At 34.6% G+C, this 23,316-nt stretch overlaps 4 protein-coding genes and 1 long non-coding RNA gene across 5 annotated transcripts; 4 read left to right on the top strand and 1 right to left on the bottom strand.

Moving 5' to 3' along the window:
• The first annotated feature begins 588 nt into the window (after positions 1 to 588).
• LOC145014741 (phosphatidylinositol 4-phosphate 5-kinase 6-like) lies at positions 589 to 4,103 on the top strand. The gene is made up of 8 exons (XM_078973171.1): positions 589 to 2,085; positions 2,180 to 2,347; positions 2,457 to 2,622; positions 2,713 to 2,829; positions 2,925 to 3,118; positions 3,214 to 3,317; positions 3,423 to 3,489; positions 3,582 to 4,103. Exons 1-8 carry the CDS (start codon positions 971 to 973, stop codon positions 3,856 to 3,858), a joined length of 2,208 nt encoding a protein of 735 aa, XP_078829297.1. The 5' UTR covers positions 589 to 970; the 3' UTR covers positions 3,859 to 4,103.
• Positions 4,104 to 4,488: 385 nt separating this feature from the next.
• Positions 4,489 to 6,525, bottom strand: LOC145014742 (Haloacid dehalogenase-like hydrolase (HAD) superfamily protein). Its single transcript, XM_078973172.1, has 6 exons — positions 6,113 to 6,525; positions 5,853 to 5,959; positions 5,423 to 5,531; positions 5,189 to 5,350; positions 4,824 to 4,997; positions 4,489 to 4,730 (listed from the first exon to the last, which is right to left on the bottom strand). The coding sequence occupies exons 1-6, from the start codon at positions 6,380 to 6,382 to the stop codon at positions 4,701 to 4,703; spliced, it is 852 nt and encodes a 283-aa protein (XP_078829298.1). The 5' UTR covers positions 6,383 to 6,525; the 3' UTR covers positions 4,489 to 4,700.
• Positions 6,526 to 19,287: 12,762 nt separating this feature from the next.
• LOC145017639 (uncharacterized) lies at positions 19,288 to 20,958 on the top strand. Its single transcript, XM_078975629.1, has 2 exons — positions 19,288 to 19,394; positions 19,489 to 20,958. Exons 1-2 carry the CDS (start codon positions 19,328 to 19,330, stop codon positions 20,640 to 20,642), a joined length of 1,221 nt encoding a protein of 406 aa, XP_078831755.1. The 5' UTR covers positions 19,288 to 19,327; the 3' UTR covers positions 20,643 to 20,958.
• Positions 20,718 to 22,333, top strand: LOC145016100 (uncharacterized). The gene is made up of 4 exons (XM_078974517.1): positions 20,718 to 21,449; positions 21,642 to 21,891; positions 21,985 to 22,244; positions 22,292 to 22,333. Exons 1-4 carry the CDS (start codon positions 20,718 to 20,720, stop codon positions 22,331 to 22,333), a joined length of 1,284 nt encoding a protein of 427 aa, XP_078830643.1.
• A 59-nt stretch (positions 22,334 to 22,392) lies between these two features.
• Positions 22,393 to 22,988, top strand: LOC145018010 (uncharacterized). Its single transcript, XR_013666770.1, has 2 exons — positions 22,393 to 22,532; positions 22,620 to 22,988. It is a non-coding gene; the product is annotated as an uncharacterized LOC145018010 (long non-coding RNA).
• Positions 22,989 to 23,316: the final 328 nt, after the last annotated feature.

The following is a 23,316-nucleotide window of genomic DNA, read 5'->3' on the forward strand; positions in this document are numbered from 1 at the left end:
TTCAAGACGTGCCAATAATTAATTTATTCCATGTTTTTATGTAAGCTTCATTATTCATTATGTGGTGTTTATACTATTTTTAATAATTGAACAACTTTATTTTTATTTCATTATTTTTGTTTGTATATTGTATTCATTATGTGATGTGATTATATTTCTTCAGTTTGAATCTATTTGTAAATTATTCATTTATAGTAGAAATATGTTTTTCAATATTATATATATATAATTAAACTTTTTATTATCGTTGCTCAATAATTAAGTATTAATTTTTTTTTTTTTTTAATTTGTTGTTGCTGATGTCCACGGAGTATAATCTTATAATCTTGGTGTGGTTAGTGTAGTGATATTTATAAAAGGGTGTGATAGTATTTCTGAAGGTATGTCCATGCATTTAAAAGTGCAACAGTTTGTGCACATCCCTCCACATGTACCGTGAGTATCTTAAATTCATTGTGCAAATTAATTGACTCATGCAAATTTTGTTGTTTCAGACCAATATGACCATTAACTCCCCATTTTATTATTTTATTATTTTAGATCTTTCCTTAATCTAACAGCAAGACATTAATCTCCGATCACAAAATTAAACACGAAAATTCAACAAAAAAACAGGAATTTCCCCTGAGGTTTGATGACCTCTGATTTACATAGGAGGGATTGATCTGAGCGGAGAGAGGGAACAAAGAGAAGAAGGATCAAGAACACGAAAAAAGGGACGAATCAAGATAGAGAGAGAACTGGAGAAGCCATTTCCGAGGTTGCATGTCGTTAATTACAATGGCAGAAACCAGGTGCAAACAACTACATTGTCATGATCAGTACGTTGATAATTATTGTGTAAAGAAACATTCAAATCCAAGAAGGGATGTTTAATTTTTTTATGCATAAACATTGAAACCGATAAAAAGTCTAGGAACAAATTAAATTTATAAATTCATGATCATCCTTACATTTACATCTGCGCGACATGAAGGCATGGGAGGCAACCGTGAGGAAAACACACGCTGCAAGACGACAAGCTAGCAATATCTTCAGTTCATCCCCCGTTGCAAACATGGATGAAGAAGATGAGATTCATGCATCAGGAGAGGTGTTTCATGCTGAACGTTATCTCCCAAACGGAGATTACTACACAGGTCACTGGTTGGATAACTTTCCTCATGGTTTTGGCAAATACTGGTGGACCGATGGATGCATGTATGTGGGAGACTGGTATCGTGGAAAAACCATGGGAAAAGGCACCTTCAGTTGGCCTTCAGGAGCCAACTATCAAGGCGAATTTAAAAGCGGGTATATGGATGGAGAAGGGATCTATACAGGGCCAAATGGAGATACTTATAAAGGGTCATGGGTTATGAACTTGAAACATGGACATGGGGTGAAGGAATACACTAATGGGGATATATATGATGGGGAATGGTGTGGAGGGTTACAAGAAGGAAATGGTAAGTATCAATGGAAAGATGGGAATTGCTACGATGGAGAATGGAAGAATGGAATGATGTCTGGAATGGGAAAACTGGTTTGGAGTAACGGGAATACGTTTGAGGGGTTATGGGATGATGGTATACCGAGTGGGCATGGGAGATTCAAGTGGGCTGATGGGAGTTTTTATGAAGGTAATTGGAGTAAGGATGCCGCAGACCAAAACGGTGATTATCATCCATCTGATGATAATTCTAAAGATGAACATAAAGACTGGTCTCAAGAACAAGTTTATGAAGTTGATCTTAAGGAATGTGAAATATGTCCTCTTGATAAGGTCCCGATCTTGCCATCTCACAAGAAACTAGCAGTTTGGAGATCGACAAAGGGCAGCAGTAGCACTGCTAGTACTAGTGACACTGCACCTAGGTCCAGACGAATGTCCATTGACGGAAGCAGCTTCGATGTGAGTAGTACTGTTGAAGAAGCAAATTTAAAGGCAAGAGATGATACGTCATTTTCATCACCATCACCTAGTAATTCGTCAGTAGAAGCAAGTCCAATACAAATCCCCAAAGTCGTAAAGAAACAAGGAGATATCATATCCAAAGGACATAAGAACTATGAACTCATGCTCAATTTGCAACTAGGAATCAGGTTATATTTTGAAGTCTTGTGCTTTATTATTTCCTCTTTTCATGATCAGCCTTTCATGGTTTGGATTAATCTGATGAAATGATGTTGCATGTAGGCATTCCGTAGGAAGACCGGGTCCCACTCCCTCATTAGATTTAAAGCCATCGGCTTTCAATCCAAAGGAGAAAGTATGGACGAGATTCCCACCAGAGGGATCCAAATACACCCCTCCACACCAATCTTGTGAATTCAAATGGAAGGATTACTGCCCATTGGTCTTCAGGTAACACAATAAATAAGTTTACTTCTTTTTACTTAGTTTTTCCTTTTGTATATATATATATATATATCCAGACATAAACATATCATTTCGATGTTATGTACTCGTATAGGACATTAAGGATGTTGTTTAAGGTAGATGCAGCTGAATATATGCTATCTATGTGTGGGAATGATTCCCTTCGAGAGCTCTCCTCACCAGGGAAGAGTGGAAGCTTCTTCTACCTGAGTTATGATGATCGGTACATGATCAAGACCATCAAAAAAGCTGAAGTCAAAGTGAGATTCGTAGTTCCAATAACATGAACAATGTTGACCAACTTTCACTTCCATTTTTGGATTAATTAACAAATGTGGATCATTAATTAGGTGATTCTAAGGATGCTTTCTGCTTACTTCAATCATTTCCGACAATACGAAAACACTTTATTGACAAAATTCTTTGGACTGCATTGCGTGAGGTTAACTGGTGCTGCTCAAAGGAAGGTATGATCCAACACCAATGAGTCAAAGACTTCTATCTTGGGATGCTATATATTAGGTGTTAAAATATATTATTAATAATAATTTAAATAACGTAGGTACGTTTCATTATTATGGGAAATCTTTTCTGCACGAATCACACCATTCATAGACGCTTCGACTTAAAAGGGTCTTCCCTTGGTCGACTTACGGATAAGCCAGAGTCAGAAATAGAGGCAACCACTATACTTAAAGATCTTGATCTCAAGTACTTTTTCCGATTACCAAAAACATGGAATGAAGAATTCAGAAGGTACAAAATACAAAACAAAATTAATGCGCCATTGTTAAAATTTTAAAAAGTTTTTAGAATTTGTTCATGGATATCATGACTAAATGTATGTAAAGGCAAATAGAGAAGGACAGTGATTTCCTGGAGCAGGAGAGAATAATGGATTATAGTCTCTTGGTTGGTCTTCACTTCAGAGAACCATCGCACTTAACACCTGTTGGTAATTAATCACTCTTCTCCTTTTCACTTGAATAGAATTCGGGTTAGGAGCTCCATATCATGTTTGTTTAATTATCATACATCTTTCAACATGTTTAATTTGCAGGTGATGGCGCAGTAGAGGACTCGTATTCTGTGGCTGATATGGACAAACTTCTTTCAGACCCATCTGGGTAAAACAATTGGTTTTGTTTAAATGACGTTAATTTAAAGTAATAGATTTAGGTTGCACATTGAGTTTGCTTTTGTGTATATATGATTGCAGACACCAATTGGGAATTGGCATGCAAGCACGAATTGAAAAGATGGAGAGGACGATAGAAACAGAACTGATAGGGGAACCAACAGGGGAGTGTTATGATGTTGTAATGTTTTTCGGAATCATAGACATACTTCAAGACTACGACATTACCAAGAAACTCGAGCATGCTTACAAGTCCATGCATTACGACCCTACCTCAATATCAGCTGTTGATCCCCGACAATATGCTAAACGTTTTCATGATTTTATACTCACGATTTTCAAGGAAGATGATCAATAGAAAGGAAAAATTAAGAATCTTTGTACAGATATACGTCTTGTCTATTTCTCTAAATCATATTACCTACTTACCCAAGGCAGGCAGGAGTACCATGTAGAAGTAGCTTCTTTAGTTTCTATAGTGTACAATGTGTTGCCATGTAAGTATACTTGTGTGTTGTACAATACATTTCATTGAACAATTCGGTATTTTTCTTCGGAAACAATTATGTACATGTGAAATTTTGGTGTAGAAATAAATGACTTTGCAAGGAATAATTTGCCACGTTCTTTGAGCCAAGACGCTACTACACTTGCACATGTTGTACAATATGGTGTGTCTATTGACATTGACACCAACCATGGCACACCATGATTGTTGTCAACTTAATTTAGTGTCATCATTTTGGTGTGATTGGAATTTATAATACCAAAGGGGATCAAATTGTGATCTAATGCAAGTCAGCTCCAAGACCAAATTAACACAGGTCAAAAGGGTCACGCCAAGTAGTGCAATTTACCCCAACCTACATGGACGATTTATGTAATTTAGTCAATGTTTCATTTGCTTTACCAAATTATAGAAAATAGTATTTATTATAAATCTCATTAGTTTCATACACAATGCCAAGTAGTACTTCCCTCATGCTCATATCAAAAACTACAGAAAATATATATTAAAATAAAAGGATCGAATACAACAGTTGCATCATGTTCTTACAGACTTAAAAATATGGTATAACACAATAGACTAATTATACCATACCCATAGAACAATATGATACATCATTATATTTCGATACCAAAAACCCTATTTTACAACAGCCACGTTATTTCTTCAAAACCAAAAAGCTTCGGTTTCATTTAGACTTCAACACCTATCCTTTCAGCAATCTAGATTAGCAAATAAACCATTCCATACATAAGTATTATAACGTTTGATTTTATATACAAGTACAAGGATAAAATTGACATTTTGTTACATACCTCCTTAAAGGAATGGACATCGCTTCCCCAAAGCCAAGCATCACAGCCCGCATCTCGGGCACCCCATATATCGTTTCTACGGTCATCGCCTACGTGGACAGCATCTTCCGGTTCTACCCCTAATAACTCACATGCTTTTAGAAATATCATAGGATTTGGTTTCTCTGCTGCAACCTATAGAACAAAAACCATTATTAATATCTCAATTCATTAAGACCCCGTTTGTTATGGAGGACTGGACTGGAACAGACAGAACAGATTGTACTGTGTTTTGCCTTGCATTGGGACTTGGACACAGACTGATTGTACCGACTGATGTCAATGGGGCCCACCACCAACAGAAGTTAATTAAATATATCACTTACTTCAGCTGAAACAGCCAAGGCATCGAACCAGTGATCACATTTTAGGGCACGTAGAAGAGGTCTTAAACGTGTGTCAAAGTTTGAAACAATTGCCAATTTTACACCGGCTTTTTTCAGAGCTTTGAACACCTTCTCAGCATTTGGATCACAGAGATGCCATGCCTTTTGATGAGAAACAAATCATTGTTAGATGTATAATTGCAGTGTATGTGTATATGATAAAATGAAATGTACCTTTTCAGTGGTGTAATAATTATAAAGCTCCTCGAAGTATTGAGAGTTAGAACAGCCTGTTGATGAACTAACTATATGTTGCCAGAAAGGTCTTCCATCATCTACGTATCTGTGTGTTTGTGAAGCAAAGTAAGTCTATCACTTCCATCTTGAGCATTAAATGCTTAACACAAATTGGGTTGTTTAATTTCTTTACACTGATTTCATTCTATATTTTACTCGGTTGAATCTTGTTGCTTCATTAAATCAAGAGCCATCGCCATTAATTCTTGATGGTTTACGAGAATCAAGAATATCTTATCTCATAGCTTTGGGCTCATTTGATCGGTAAATAATTTTTCCATTGACGGTTTTAACTATTAAATAAACTTTTCGCATCAAAATGCAAATTTAGTAAATGTACAGAAATCAATAAATGCTAAAAGGTTACCTGAGTCGAGATCTGCCCCATGGTTGCTCATATGCTCTCCTGTATCTCTTCAGAATCTCATCTTCACTAAATTCCACTCCGTATTTCTCCCCAATCTGCCTATAAATCTACAATTACAACCAAATTCAGTGGATCCTCGTAAAATGAAGAACAAATTAACGGTTTCCCAAAAAAAATAACGAGAATCGAGCAAATTATCAATTAAATCGACACATCGATCCTACGAATTTGAATTTCGGATGATACACACGGAGACTGACCTGAGCCATGGGCTGAGAAGGGATAACGAGGGTGCCAACGGCGTCCACCAACAGTGCTTTATGAGTGATTCCACCATGGAGCGTTTTTCTGTAATTTTCGTAATCTTTCAAACCGAACAACCGAGAATCCGCCTCTGATTCAAGGGAAGCCACTGCCGAAGAGTACGAGCTGTACCCCGAACCCAAACCCAAAAACGTGGTTACGCGATTCGTTGATACGACGCCATTAGAGGAGAAGAGGCGAGTGAATGTTGTCATGCGAGACGCCATTAGAGGATTAATTAATATTCACCGAGCTTCATTTGAGTTCAGACATCACGGCGTAGAAATTGATCGTGGGTATGAAGATGATTTCCAAGAGATGCAATTTGGTTCTTGGCCTAATTTTTTTGTTCGCTTTGATTCAAGTTAAATGGAGCTGTGGTTTAGAAAGGAGGAGAGAGAGAGGTGAATAACTGTTGCATAAATGACCGTTGACCCCTTTGTGATTGCGATTTTTAACCATTATACCCCACAATTTTATTTTTTATTTTTTGTAGTACATAACAATTAACAAGGTATTGAAAGTTTAAAATTTAAATAATGACAAGACTTTACTTTATACACGAGAGGGCTCCTAGTTTCCCTCCACCTTACCACCATCTGCCCTTCCACATCAAAGTCGTATACTCCCAAGGGTGATTCGGTGGGAAGAAGATCTATAAAAAAGGAAAAGTGAGAGAAGAGAGAAGAAGAGAGATGTAATAGATTGCGGTAAGTTGTGGTCAACAGCAAGAGAAGTCCTGGTCATGGCACCAGGTCATCACCATGAGGCCTTTATAAGGTTATCCAGAGTGGGATAGAAAACCACGCATGGAAGGCTTATGTGGCATGCAAAAGACTAGTGAACACCACCCCAAGGGTTGTGGCTTGGATGTGGCGTGAGTGCAAAGACACATCAAGACAGCCAATAAGAAATAAGGAGGAGCAGTAAAGGTCGCTTTCACCAATTTTCTCTTTAATTGATGTTACACATATGGTCCCTGAAAATATTCTTTTGTATCTCATTATACCCTTAAAAAATAAGAAAAATGAATATTGTGGAGTGATAATCATTTCTAATGTCTAGTGGATTGGTGGTGAAGCTGACGTGACGCAGAGGTGGCACCACTTTTTCGATGGATTGGTGGTAACCACTACCTACAGCCTAATTGTTTTCAGATGGTTTTCCTCCTCCAACTCATCACCATAAAACTTTCATGTTATCCATACCAAAAGATTTAATGATATTACATCATTTATCTAGGAAAATGATATAAAATATAGAGTAAATTACACGAATGGTCCCTATGGTTTGGGGTAATTTGCACGTTTAATCCCTAATTTACTTTTTTAACTTGAAAGGTCCGTACTGTTTGTTTTTGTTACGCGTTTGGTCCCTTCTATTTGTTTTTGTTACGCGCTTGGTCCCTGTCTTACCTAAAAAAAACTATTATTTGAATATGGAAAAATGATAGGATAGGTAGGATAAGGTGAGGGGAGTCAGGTTGAGAGTGTGTTTATTTAAATAAATTAAAAAATCAGGGGCAAAATAGTCTTTTTAGGTAAGACAGAGACCAAGCGTGTAACAAAAACAAACAATATGGACCTTCCGAGTTAAAAAAAGAGTTAATTGCAAAAATGGTCCTTGTGGTTGGTAAATTTATGTGATTTTGGTCCAAAACGAAATGTTGGTGCATCACTGGTCCAAAATTAGATTTTTCTATTGGTTTTGGTCCCTATACACTTAAAATGACGGTTATGCCCTTATAATTTATATTTTTCATTTTCTTTAATTGTTAAAATACATAAACTAGTTTAATTTATATCTTTTTAACTTAAAACAAAAATAATAAAAACAATAACCCGTTCCCCACTCTTATCTTAAAGAAGCCCTTCATCACCCGGTTTCATCCTCATCACTGATATCCAGAACTAACAACATTATCTGGAACCAACATCCTTCATCACCTGGTTCCATTAAACCCCGATACTTCTAGGGTTTCAGTGGCCTTCTCCCATTTGCAGTTTACTATAAGCAAGCGGTTTCAGATACTAGATCGGAGTCCATTACTCCACAAACATATAGTCTCAAGAACACACACTCACCCAAAATCCACATCCATGCATCAAAGCTATCGTTGGAGCTAGGACCTGCATTTTAGGTCGTTACTGTTTGTTCTATACGATCACCAACCGACTTACCCCATGTATCCCCCACTTGTTCGTTCCTTGCTTCATCAACCCCTACACTGTTGTCCACAGGTTCTCGTTCTCCTACATCTTATGACCATTAATTGAAACATGGCATCCAATGTCTGATAATGGTGGAGCTTCTCCAAAATTCCTCTCTTTAAAGCTACCTTCGGAGCTTCTCCGTTAACATCATCAACCATCGAAGATTCTTCCAAGTCCCCCTGAACCCGTTTTTTTTTTTTTTTTTAAATTAGGGCTTGCGTCAGATCGTGCTTCTCTTCCTCCACAGGGGGCTCCATCTCATCCATCTTCTAAGTTAGTTTTTCGATGCTCTGTTTTGTTTGATTGAACTTCTATGTCGCTTTAAAGCTCCTGATCTGCCTCCACCATCATTTTAAAGCTCCTGCTCTGCGTATACCGTCGTTTGAAAGCTCCATGGTGGGCAATGATGGAGGTTCAATAATGGTGAGAAACAATGGAGATCCGACAACCATCCTGTCACCACCCCTACAAATCAACCCTCCTCACCTTCTTCTCTCATGTTGACTAACCTTAATCTCTTCTTGATTTACCACAGAATTCCATTCAACACCACCAGACACACCATCACCAAGATCGTGTGATCTGAATCGAAGAAGGTAGGGTGAGAATCAAATCAGAACAAAATATTAGGAAGGGAGGGTTGTGGTTGTTATCGATTGAAGCTAGAACTGGAAGGAGAGTACCTGTGATTGTGAGAGAAAGAGGGGTACATCGATTTGAGATATGAGCTGTGTGATCTAAAAAGTTTGCTGATGATTAACTGTTGAAGATAACGAGGAGTTTTTTGTTTATCATAAAATGGAAATCGTTGATAATTTTTTTTGTTTTTCTGATGAACACCTTGAAGAACATTGAAGAACACAGATGATTTTTTTGGGTGAATGTTTGATCTAAAATGTTTAGTTCTGTGTGTGAGAGAGAGATTCGTGGGTTGATATATATTTTTTGTTTTTTTTTAATTAAAGGAATTAGAATTCAATTAAAACAAATAGAAAAATAATAATTTTAAGGGCATATTAGTCATTTTAGGTTGGGTATAGACCAAAGTCACACGAAAATGCTAACTATAAGGACCAAAATCGCACAGATTATCCAAAATTGGACCACTGATACACCATCAAACTTTTTTGGACCAAAACCACATAATTTTGACAAACACAGGGACCATTTTTGCAATTTTGTCTTAAAAAAATAAGTTAGGAACCAAACGTGCAAATTACCCTAAACCATAGGGACCATTCGTGTAATTTACTCTAAAATATATAATTAACCACGATTATTTAGAGTTCATTTGTTTGATTGTTTCTAAATTTTGAAATTCTAAAACAAAAAGCAATATCAAAATAATAATAATAATAATAATAATAATAATAATAATAATAATAATAATGTGAATTTTAAATTTAAGTTCTAAATAATTTACCTCTATTTGTGTTTCATATTCATTAACTTTCATACTTTGTGTGGAATAATGCGTGAAAGGGTGAAAAAGAGGGGTTTAAGATTTAAACTTCTAGAATTTTAAAATTTTAAAAATAAATCATGATAACAGAATTAATTAATGGACTTTATATGTGCGCATAGTTTGACAAATGAAGAATCAAATTTCCTGTCACACAAATTATTACTACATTAGACATTGTTGACAAATTTCAATAAAAACAAGTTAAATCAGATTGTATTTTATTATAATGGAGTTGCAACCTTTTAAAAAAAAAAAAAAAAAAAAAAAAAAAAAAAACTCTGTTAAAAGATAAATATTAATAATATCATTTTTAATTTTAATTTGATAACTGGATTTTTAAAAACAAAAATAAAGTTCTGTTTCTTTGTACTAAAGTATTATTAGCATGTCCAAAAATAAAAAATCACTAAAATATTGGTTATATTCGTGTGCAATTTGTCCTTACATATATGTAAGTACCTAGATATACCCAAATAGATATAAAATGATGTCGAGTTAATTAACAACTAAATTATTTGTTTGTTTATTAACATAATTTATAAAGTAAATTAGCGAATTTGAAACTAAAATCATTTAAATCGTTGTTTGGTTCAAGGAAAGGGAATTCTAAATCTAAGAATTTTAATATAAGACAGTTTGAAGGATTTATAAATCATTCTATCATGAGGTTTAAAAAATTCTTTATTTTCTTATGTTTGTGTTCTGGTTGCCATCGCCTTTTTTTCCAATCCATTCTATAAGGATTCTGGGTTTAAAAACCACTAGTGAAGCAACGCACCATGTTGCATGGTCATGCAATTTCAAATATACGATGATCACAATTCACAACAAACAAAATAAGAATATTAAGATGCTACATCCGTTCCGATTGGACCCTTTGAAATCCCTAATGCCAACTACGTTACTTTACATGTCTATTCCCATTCGGTCGAGTGATACCCTTCAAAACCTCACAAGTCACAACCCAAATTAAAACTTAGAAAGTTGTCTCATTCATCCTAAACATAGCGCAAATTATACAAACCAATTATCACCATCAATATGACATCTAATATAAAGTTTGTTATGCATCTAGATTATTTTAAGCTTCTTTTGGTTTACATATATAACACCCATAGAATGATATTGGCATTTTTTATTTTTTTATAATTTAATACCCATTGTTTAATTATTATTATTATTATTATTATTATTATTATTATTATTATTATTATTATTATACATATATATATATATATATATATATATATATATATATATACATATATATATATATATATATATATATATATATATATATATATTAAAATTTTGTTCCCTTATGAAAAATAAACTTGCATATTTTTTGTCAACTTTGTCTCTCACTTTTTAACCATTTTGATATTTTTGGTCATTTCAATCACAAATTTTATATTTTTAGGAAACTTTTAATATTCAAAGTTTTACCACAGAACTTTAAGGAATTGACAAATTTAATCCCTTTTCTAAAAACTTGCTAATTTCAACCCCTTTAATTCCATAATCATTTTAACACTTTTGGTTCTTACAGTCAAAACTTTTACATTTTTTCATAAAAAAACACAAAAACATCCCGGGGTGAAGCCCGGGTCTTTCCACTAGTTGTTGTTATTATTATTATTATTATTATTATTATTATTATTATTATTATTATTATTATTATCATCATCATCATCATCAATGCAATTGTAGCAATAATAAGATACAAATGTATGAAATGTATAATTAAAGATGATTTAGTGTGGATATACAATGTCATTAACAAGGTACATTTGAAGTATGTTGTTATTATTTTATTTTTCCTTAATATAATTGACGGAGATCTACGATAATTAGATGATTAAGGAATAAATAATTATAAAAAAAAAAAAAAAAAAAAAAAAAAAAAAAAAAAAAAAAAACCATTGCAGTGGAGTGAGAAATCATTTCTCTGAATGAAAATCACCCAATTTTGATATTGACATGGATGGATTAGATATTGTTCTTATGATTGAGCATTAATTTACATGTTTGTTGCATTACTAAACAGTTTAGTAATGTTATTGATGCTGAAATATTAGTATATCTTAAACACATAGGAGAATAGCGGGTATTAACTGGGTTTCGGAGTATAAAATTGTTCTTTTTCTGTTCTATGTCAACTTGGTTTATGATAATCTATATTATTTTTCTTACAAGCATGGTGAGTTATAAACAATATTTTTTTTTTAAAAAGTCGTATAAAGGTTTCTCAATGTGATGAACTATTTCATAATCTAAGAGGTTATTTGGCTTACCTTTTGAGAGGTAAAAGTCATTTTTGTAAAAGGATTTTTTACAAAAGTTGTTTTTTAAAATATGTTTGGATTAGTTTTTTAGAGGAAAAAATCAAAAATTGTTTTTAAAAAATATTTGGTTTAATTTTTACATGTAAATGACTAAAAAAGACATTTAGTTAGGATATAAAAGTTATTTAAGTTGTAAGTGGTTGCAAAGTTACAAAAGTCACATCTAGGTGACTTTTCAAAAGATTCAATTTCCTTCTATTTAAAAAGTTTATTATAAAAGTCATTTTCATTTTATCAAACATCTTTTATCTTCTTTTTAATTTTTAGGAAAAGATAAATATGAAAATTCACTTTAAAAGATAAAAGAAACACCCTCTAAGAAAAACGAATCGATTTTTGCTCTGGGAATCAATTCTGGGACTAAGGAACAACTTGTGGTAAAAAATGGAATTTAAGAAGAAAAATTACTTAATATGTCAATGTTCTTCGGCCATCACCCCAAGTTCAAAACGTTCATCGGTATATCGCGAAATGAAAAATGAAAACATACTTGATACTTGTCACCAATGACCTCTCGGACTTTCTTTAAGAAAATCTCTTCTCAAACATCAAAAAATTTCGTAGACCGGAATTTTTTGAACTTGTATATTGAGAACTATATATTTTATCTTTTGTTAGTGTATATAAATTTTCGCCACTAGATATTACAAAATAAGTGATTGCATTGGAAAAGTTATTTTTAGTTTATAATTAAGAAAAATGGATACATTTCATATTTCTAAATAATAAAAATAATCTAGTTATTTTTTTCAAATTTAACGTTCTAGAAACTAATTGCAAGACAAATAAAACAATTGGAATATTTAAAAAATAATAATAATAATAATAAATAATAAATAAAAGCAACCAGAACCAAATAAAAAGAAAAAAGAAAAAGAAAAAGAAAAAGAAAAAGAAAGCAAAATGACGAACTTGTCATTCACTCGAAAGTTAATTCTAAATTGAGATAAGATATTTATTTTTCTTAACAAGATAAAAAGATAGACGACTGCGTATGGATTATGTCGTGATCATCTAGTCTGCAGAATTGTTCTGAGCAATAAGGACACAACCATCTACGTGGCATCCCATGAAAACCACATTCGTCTTCTACTTATCAAAAGTCCAAATTGTATAGATAGCACACCAGTTGATACCTCATACACAAAATAACCTTTCTTTTATAAAGCCAAAATTGTACAAAACTAAAATTAACCATGATGTATTAAAATAAAGAGAAATTGATTAAACTAACAATTATAAATGACTAACTTAATTTAAAAATAATCAATTTTTTTTAATATGTGGAATAATTACTATCTTTTTTGAAATATGCATTCCGGAGAATTTACTATTCATTTCGGATTGACATGGTAGATATTGATTCCATTTCGAAACCTGTGGTTGTACATTCCGGATTGAAATAGTCAATTCCAAACCACCCTAATCAAAACCATACATATAAGACAGAAAGTCCGGACTGTATATCTTACCCCAAACATACATTCTGGACAAACATTCAGGAAAAAATTACTAGATTTTTATTCACTATATAACATGTGTATTTCATTTTTTTTTTACTTACAATCAAAATTCGTAATCATCTTGTTTTATAACTTTTTAAATATGATTTTCTCATACAGCGATGAAGAAGAAAACTTTATCAACTTATCTGTTTACCTACACAACTTTGGAATGACAAACCCTTATAGTTCCACCAACATAAAAATTGATATTATGGTCGTTTTCAACTTTGTTTTGTGGCTATTATATGTATGACAAATAATTTTGTTGCAAATTTTAATTGTTTATTTAAAATTTTTAATGTTGTTACAACTAATTGTTTTATTTTTCCAAAACAGATACAACTTTATAGATTCACATGTTGCTTGTTGTCTGTCATTTTTATAGGTAATGTCCCTCTAAGAGGGGACTACCTACAAACAATATTCATAGTGGTTGTTATGGACGGAAACAACCAGCCTATAATGTTTTTTTTTTGTGAAAAATATTGTCAACTCTTGTACATGGTTCCTAATGAGGTTGAAGGAAGCTCTTGGGTACGCTAAAGAAGTATCGTTCATAACCAATATGGAAGATGTGATAAACTGCTTCCCTAGGTCAGGTATTCCCTAATTCGTATAATAAGTTAAAACATCCCAAAATTCAGAACCAAAAATTTCATTTTTAATTATTAAATAAAACCATAGTTATCAAGACATCCGTAAAAAACATAAGTCAAAGTATTCAAAACATCACAATCAAAGTATCCATATAAAAAATATATGTCAAATATATCAGAGTAAAGTACCCAGGCTAAACATCATGGTGTGTATAATGTAGTCATCCCAATCTCTTCCCTTTGCTACCGGAAATACTTGAAACAAAAACTGAAAACCGTAAGCACGAAGCTTAGTAAATCTCCCCCAAACTACCACATACCATACACATAACGTGCAACTAGGAGTTACGGGCCCCGCCCACACTCAAGGAGATATGGGCCTCGCCCACACTCGGATAACGGGCCCCGCCCACTCTCAGCTACCTAGGAGATATGGGCTCCGCCACACTCGGCTAACTAAGAGTTACGGGCCCCGCCCACACTCAGCTAATAGTGAGATTCGGGCCCCGCCCACACTCAACTAACTAAGAAATACATACAAGTATCACACAAACAACAAGTATAACCAAATCTATCAAGCCATTCCATATCCATACTCAAGTAATGCTAAGATACGGGCCCTGCCCACACTTAGCTACTAATCAGCACACATAATATACACGGGCCGACATTGGTGCCTTCGACCCGTTCAATCAAGGAGGAAACTCACCTCAAATGTCGGATGACGGCTGAAACGTATCTGCCTGGAATCAGTTCTATTCACTCCCTGAACCAAACAACCCTTTAGATACCATTTCATACTTATAACCCCTTTAGGGTCAACTATGGTCAAAGTCAAGTCTAGGTCGAAGTCAAAGTCAACACTCCGAGTTGACTCAACTCGTCGAGTTTTCCCTTCAACTCGCCAAGTTCCCATGAATCATAAAACCGTGAACTCGTGATCCAACTCATCGAGTTTTCCTCCAACTAGCTGAGTTCTTCCTTTTTAACAGAATCGGGACACATCGACCCAACTCGTCTAGTTCCCCTATGGACTCGTCGATTTCTTTAGTCTGTTAACCCTTCTCAATGCATTAAGCACTTATTCTTCGTATCTACACCCCATACTCTAGATCTACGTTGGAAATGCCTCTAGAAGGGTAAAGTTTCCAACTTTACCCATTAATACCTTTCCTAAAGGGATTAAGCTCAAACCCTAACCCAAAAGGCCAAAGTCTTAAGCCAAACACCACCAAAACTACAAGATAGACCATGATCACGTAAAGTCTCAGCTTTCTCTACATGCATGGCCATTAGAAGCTCCAAAAGGACAAAATGATAGTCTAAAGGTCGCATGGGACTTCCATGGTCATAAAATTGGCACATTTATGCCATTAAAACACCTTAGGGCCCTAGATCTGAAGTGTTCTCCACTTGGGATGTCCAAATCCCAAGAATCATATCATTTGGACCAAACAAAGCAAGGAACTTCAAAAATGGATATCTAAATAACCACAAATCAAGGTTCAAGCTTTATACCAACAAAATATCGTGGATGAGGCAAGGATTCTAGATCTATAAACTCCTTATTGTGTCCTTAAACTTCTCCTTCTTCCAATGGCTTCAAAACACACACTAAAACACTTGAAATGGCTCACAAACACTATAGAATTAGGGTTTTGAGATTAGGGTTTTGGACAGTGGAGGCTGGAAATGGGGCCAACACCTTGGGGTTAAGGTGTTTAAATAGGGGGCAAACCTTATAAATTAGGGTTTCACATATGCCAGCCTACTCTTCGAGTTAAGGTCTCCCAACTCTTCCAATAGGTCACTTAAAATGCGCGACCCTTTTTGATCTCTAATCGACGAGTTTGGGGCTCCCAACTCGTCGAGTTGTTCTATAAATTAGAATAAATTATAAATTTAAATACATACCAGGAACCAGTCGTTACATGAGTATTGTTGTAAGAGTGTGACATTGACTGACATCGACTGTGCTCTCAATAATTGGTCGAAAAACAGAACATTTGAACCTTTGTTTTAGCGTACATGCAAGTCATATACTATGTCTGATTTTGAAGAAACATTCGGTCAGTTACCCCCAATTGCATGTGAGTGGCCTGTCCCTAACATCCGTTATAATTTACTAAACATTGATATTCCAGAATTCATCTAGATGTTACCGGTTCATGAATGTAATATACAGATAACAATCGTCATTGAAGGAATCATATATTCAACGGATTTTTATTCAAAAGCAGTGACATGGGAGGTAAGATACTATAAAAATAATAAAATATTATTTAGTTGTAAAATGATCAAAATCATAATGTTTATTTTTCAAGGCGGTTTATAGATGTACTCACCTCATAGGCAGAGATGGTGCTTTAAATGAGGATGCATAAGTCTGTTCGGTGGCAGACAAGAAAGATGTTGTCTGAGATGTTGTCTGATATTTTTCAAGTGTTTTTAGAAAAAGTTGCATTGTAGATCTAAACTGTTGGACGTATAGAAATGGCATAGTCGTGATATAGTGTGCGGTCATGCTCTTACGGTATGACGTTATTTAACTTTCACAGACTTTTACCATATGGTTTAGTTGTATTGGAGGTCTGATGTGTATCGAGTTACATACCATACGAAAATAGGCTTCCTCTCCCCCTCCTTTTGAATGAGAAATGTTTTAATTCCTATGTAATCGAATAATTTATTTTTAATCATAATTAATTATACTCGGATATTGATTTGGAATGAAAAAACACAATTATTTTTGTATTAACTAATTAATGAGGTTTGGATTTTGATTTCGATTTGAAACGAAGAAAAGAAAATAATTATTTGCCTATTATTTATTACATATTACAAATAACAAAAAAAACAAATTTAGATTTTCGGGACATATTTTAAAATAAACTGTCTTTGTATATAACATCGACCCCGTCATTTATGATTATGTATTGCTCCCTAACAGTTTGCAAAATTACCTCTTTATCTTCATTCAATAATTCGTTTTAGATCTTGTGATAACTTTTGTTAAAGATCTTCACATTTGTTCTTATATACTTAAACTTAGACTTCACTTTTTTTTATCCGATACTCTCTATGAGATAACTCACAGTGAAACATATTTTTCAAATGGTCCCAAAGTGATCCATACATCAAATATGGGAGACCGGTAACAACAATATCATCCTCAATGATAATCCAAGACCGAATGAGCACAATTTGTTTTTCTGAAGTCCATGGAAGTGGCTGATTTGTTGCCATTTTTGAAATCTATAATTAAAGTCAATTTAACTCTTATTTATAGTGGTTCAATAACATTGCACAAACCCCCACTGCATATATACGGACTAGGATTTCGGTCACACATTCCGGAAAATTATCTCATACTATTATTGTTCATCTACCATCCACTACATAACCGGTTGTAAATGAAGTACATTATCAAACTAATTACCTGAGAATGAGTTCATATGTGTTGGGTGTTTGGCATTGTAAAGAGAAGATTGCTATGTTTATTGGATATTAACCCATTTCTTGAAGACCCAGATTTTCCACTCTCAGATAAAATGTATGATGATATTTTCCTAGTGATTATGGACGCCAAAAAATCCAAAAGAGAATGAGTTCATATGTGTTTGGTGTTTGGCATTGTAAAGAGAAGATTGCTATGTTTGTTGGATATTAACCCATTTCTTGAACACCCGGATTTCTTTTTTCCTAGTGATTACGGACGCCAAAAAATCCAAAAGGGATTCTGAAAAGAGACGGATACTCAATAAATGTTCAGACGATCTAGCAGAAAAAAGTAAATGAAAAAGAAAATTTGGTGGTTGAAACTCGGAAAAAACTCAAGGAGGTTGGGAAGTGGATTCGAGATGCGAATGCAAATATTGATAGGCTTCGGGCAGAATGGAATCGTCTTACAGAAGATACTATACTTTGTGGAGATTTTATCTACCGCGAAAAAAATATATATCTCTTATAATTTCCACATTTGTATAAACCAATTTAAGTATATAATAGCTTTTTTAAGGTTCGTTTACCTAATGTGAATTAAAAGTACCGCCGCCCTTTAAGAAAAACATGCCAATTTTTTTTTTACATATTTAAGTTTAAAATGGCATTACAACATTTAAAATTAGAGTGAATTTCCAAGATAACTGGGAACTTTCATACGATGAAAACAATTAGTGTCTACATGATTTTTGAACAATTCCATATAGGTCTCAGTTAGACGGAACACAGTATTAGACATTTGCGCTCGTTCTTCTAACGTTGCTCAAGTCCTACGTGTTTCTTTGATGATGTCCATTGTGTTAAGAAAAATTATTGTATATCTTCAGACATTATAATGAGGAGCATTAGCATATTGTACAATGCTAGTTCTCTATGCTCATCGGCCACAAAGGCGGTAATGTGATTTTTAGTATTATAATTCGATCCTTGGCACGTTGAATCATTTCTAACGTAATCGGATCAACAATACATCATTGGTCGTCCTTAAGGTGTAGTAGTTAATATTTTTTTTGAAATGCATCATTATCACTCGACTCACTGGATGTCGGAGACTGTGATATATATATATATATATATATGTGTGTGTGTGTGTGTGTGTGTGTGTGTGTCTATGTGTGTGTGTGTTATAAAAGTTAAATGGTTCAAAAAATGAAACCAAACATTATAAAACGTATTCATAACAAAAATTATAGACAAAACTTCAAAAATGGTCCCTGTGGTTTCCAGAAATATCAAGTTTAGTCCCTAAGTTCAAAAAACCTCACAGATGGTCCCTGTGGTTTCAAAACTTTTAACAAATGGTCCCTCCGACTCACTCCGTTAGCATTTCACCGTTAACTCATTTTTTAATAAAATATTGCAGGGGTAATTTCGTCATTTCAGTTGTAACCTCCTCTCTTTAATATGAAATGATTACTTGCTTGCACATCACTACCCGTCCCTCTCCCAAGAAGATAACCAGTTACAGGTTTAGTCATCGGGTTCATTCCCATCGAAGAAGAAAGAACAGAAATTGGGATTTAGGGTTTTAAGCTGCAGAAATTGCAATGGTGCTATCAATATGGTGTTTTCGAGAAAAATTTGTAACCGTGGAGGACTTAGGAAAAACATACGGTACAATACTACAACAAAACTTGTTTTTTCTTGGTCTATTGTGTTGACGTAAGGAAATCATTGATTTTACTCTTTCTTTTTTTTGTGTTTACAGAAGGTTATGAGAACTATTTCACGTTGAAGATACACTACAGTGGTGTCTTCACCAAAGCACCTGGAAGGAAATACGTTGATGGTGTTGTAGCATATGTAGATTATGTTGACACTGATTTATTTTCAGTTCATGATCTTGACGACATGGTTCGAGAACTAGGGTACAAAACTGAGCAAACCCTTTACTACCATTTCTGTATCCCTGAATACCCTTTGGACTATGGCTTAATGCCTTTAGGTAATGATCAAGATGTACTTAAAATGGTATCATATGTCCCTAAACACAGACTTATTAGGGTGTATATTGAAACTGATCAGACAAGGGTAGGTAGTTATTACAAGTCTCCTTCTAAAGTTGTTATTGAAGAGTTAGAGCCTGATAGTGTGTCACCTGAAATGAATAGAAAGAAACCTTGTAGGAGAGAAGCAGGCTCATGTAGTAGAAAGCTTGATCTAAACAAGTCTATGAACCCTGATTATGAGCAGTCACAAGTGTTAGATGTTGATGAAGGCCATGATTACTCAAAGAGTATTGTACCATTTATAAGGTCACAAGGTAAAGAAAGTCATGTCATTCAAAAGGAAGTGGTGAATCATGAAATTGAAACTCAAGAAGAAGTGATCACTAGTGCAGTTGAAACTGAAGAACAATTGGGAACTTACCATGTACAGGAACCAAGCTGCCAAGCTGATAATGGAGCTAATACTACAACAGTTGATGACTATGAACCATTTGTAAAGGATTACTCACTTTATGCTGATTATGATGCTGAGTTTAATGTTCAAACTTCATTTGAAAAACAACCAGAAGTGGATTATCTAGAGGGTATGGTGAGTGATGATAGTGGAGATGCTTTCTACTCTGAGAGTGGCCATGGTTCTGAGGATAGTGGAGATGATTCTGATGACAGTGAATACAATGTGGATGAGTCTAACATACAATTTGATGTAGATGTAGACATGAGTGAATTCCATAATGTTGTTGATGTAGATGAACATGGAATCTTGAACAATCATTCAAAAGATGATGGGATTGGAGTGGTTGACTTTGATAATGAGTTGGAAGTTATTGCCACTGATGATTATCAATTTGCAGGATTTCATGAAGATGATAGGAAGAGACTGCTAAAAGAGTTGAGTAAGTCAAGTACATGATCACATGGAGAGGTTCATGTTAAACCATTTCAGATTGGTCAGGTCTTCAAAACCAAGGTTGATGTTAAAAACTACATGAACTCACATGCTGTAGCAACAAGGAGGTCTTTATACCTAGCCAAAAATGACAAAATCCGGATTAGGGTGAAATGTAAAGGTGTTGTAAGTAAGCCTTCTACAGGAGTTGATAGTGGTGGACCCTCAACCAGAAGTAGGGCAAAGTGCAAGGGTAAAGATGTAATTGCCAATAAAGGTACATGTCCATGGGCAGTCCAAATATCGAGGGCTAATGAAAATCAGGATTGGTTGGTGAAAACGGTACAAGATGAGCATAAATGTTTGCAAACAAGGGAGGTTAAAGCTTGCACTTCCAGATACGTAGCAAACTTAATTGTTCAACAAATACAGAGTAACCCTAAAATTCCAGTGAAAGCTTTACACGAAGAGTTGTGCAAGAAACTGGAGGTAGGAATGTCATTGCAAAAGGTCGCTAGGGCAAAGTCAATGGCTGAGCGTATCATTAGTGGGGACTACCAAGTACAGTATGGATTTTTGAGGGATTATGTGTTGGAGCTACTCAACACTAATCCTGGTACAACAGTTAGGATTGATGTGTATCCAGAAACCTCCCTGTCTGTTACCACAAGAACTTTTAGAAGAATATATGTCTGTTTAGGTGCATTGAAGTTAGGATTCAAATCTGGATTAAGAGATTTTCTAGGTCTGGATGGTACTTTCATGAAGGGCCCTTACCCTGGGCAAGTGTTAACTGCTGTAGGGTTGGACTCAAACAATGGCATATACCCTGTAGGTAGAGACAGAATCAACAAGTAGCTGGACCTGGTTCTTGGAACTATTAGGAGAAGATCTGGATCTGGGACCAAATTCAAACTTTACCTTCATTTCAGATAGACAAAAGGTGTGTACCACCTAACTTTTTTATTACCTTTACTAAATACATTTGGTTAACTAATGTTGATTACATTGACTTTTGTTTAGGGAATAATATCAGCAATGGAGAAAGTATTCCCTAGTGCAGAACACAGGTTCTGTTTGAGGCATATCCAGGAAAACATGAAGAAGCAATGGAAAGGAAAAGACTTAAGTGACCAGCTTTGGGAGTGTGGTAGAGCAACAACAGTCAATCATTTTAACAGAGCAATGGATGAGTTGAAGAAGATCAATGCAGAGGCTCATGCTTGGGTGTCTAAGATCCCAGCAAACACTTGGGCTAAATCTCACTTTAGTGGTAAGTTTCTAGAAATTTATTGAGAATTGTTAATCTTCCCTTTTGTGTGTTTACTATATGTGTAATTGTCTTCTGTTAATATATATTATTCAGGAAGGGCACATACTGATTGTTTGTTGAATAACCTTTGTGAGGTATTCAATTCAAAGCTAGATGAAGGTAGGGATAAACCTATTATCACTTGCTTAGAGTATATTAGAGAGTATCTCATGAAGAGGTTATGTGTGGTGCAAAAGGAAATAGATAAGTGTGAAGGACTTCTAACCCCTACTGCAACTACACTGTTTGAAAAGATTAAGGCTGATGCATCAAAGTATGTGGCTAAATACAATGGGGCAGGGAAGTACCAAGTGGCAAGCACATGGCAAGACCAATATGTGGTAAATTTGAATGATCACAGTTGCAGTTGTGGGTTTTGGGAGATTACAGGTTTCCCATGTAGACATGCTGTTTGTGCTATATGGGACAAAATTGAAAATGATGAAAATGCCCTACATGTTGATGAATGGGTCCATCCTTGCTATAGGTTATCAACATGGAAAGCCATGTATTTCAACAAAATTGATCCATTGAATGGACGTACAATGTGGCCTAAAAGTGACTGCCCATTCACTTTACTTCCACCAAAACATAAGACACAGGTTTGTATTTAAAGTACACAAAATATATAGTATACATGTGAACATGGAATGAATTCAATTTTAACTATAGTATATCAACATGTGTAGGTTGGGAGGCCTAAGAAGAAGAGAAGAAGGGGTGTTGATGAGCCAAACAGCCAAGCTGGTAGATTGAGCAGGAAATATTTGGCAGTCACTTGTTCAAAGTGTCATAACAAAGGGCACAATTCCAGAACATGTAAAGGGCAGGGAGGCAGTGGTGAAGTTGGAGGAGGCTGAAAATTGACTTTTTAGTGGTTATTAGGATGTTGGTGTTGTAGGTATTTAGAAACTTATGTAATGTGTACTTGTTTGAAGATGTGTTAAGAACTTGAAAACTTTGCATGTAATGGTGTGTATGCACTTTTTGGATCATGGTTGTGTTAAGAACTTTATAACTTTGAATGTAATGGTGTGTATGCACTTTTTGGTGATGAATTAATATGTTTTGTGTACTACCCTTCACTTCACAGATCAATTAATAACAATGTACATTTCAATTGCAAATGAAAACCATCTTCAAGATGCAATTACAATACACTTAACAATTACATTTCAAAAACATTCAAGAAATTGAACAATGAACTATAACAAACTACATTCCATTACCATTACCATTACCACTGCATTACACATTAATCTGATACATAAACCAAATACAACACCACCAATTCCAAAACCACCTACATAAACTGAAAGCAAAAAAACCCCTATCCGATTAAAATAAAAAAAAAAACCCTGCAATGGTTACAAACCAAAAACCAAA

The sequence above is a fragment of the Lactuca saligna genome, chromosome 9 (assembly GCF_052625555.1).
Source record: "Lactuca saligna cultivar CGN05327 chromosome 9, ASM5262555v1, whole genome shotgun sequence".
Classification (NCBI taxonomy): Eukaryota; Viridiplantae; Streptophyta; class Magnoliopsida; order Asterales; family Asteraceae; genus Lactuca; species Lactuca saligna.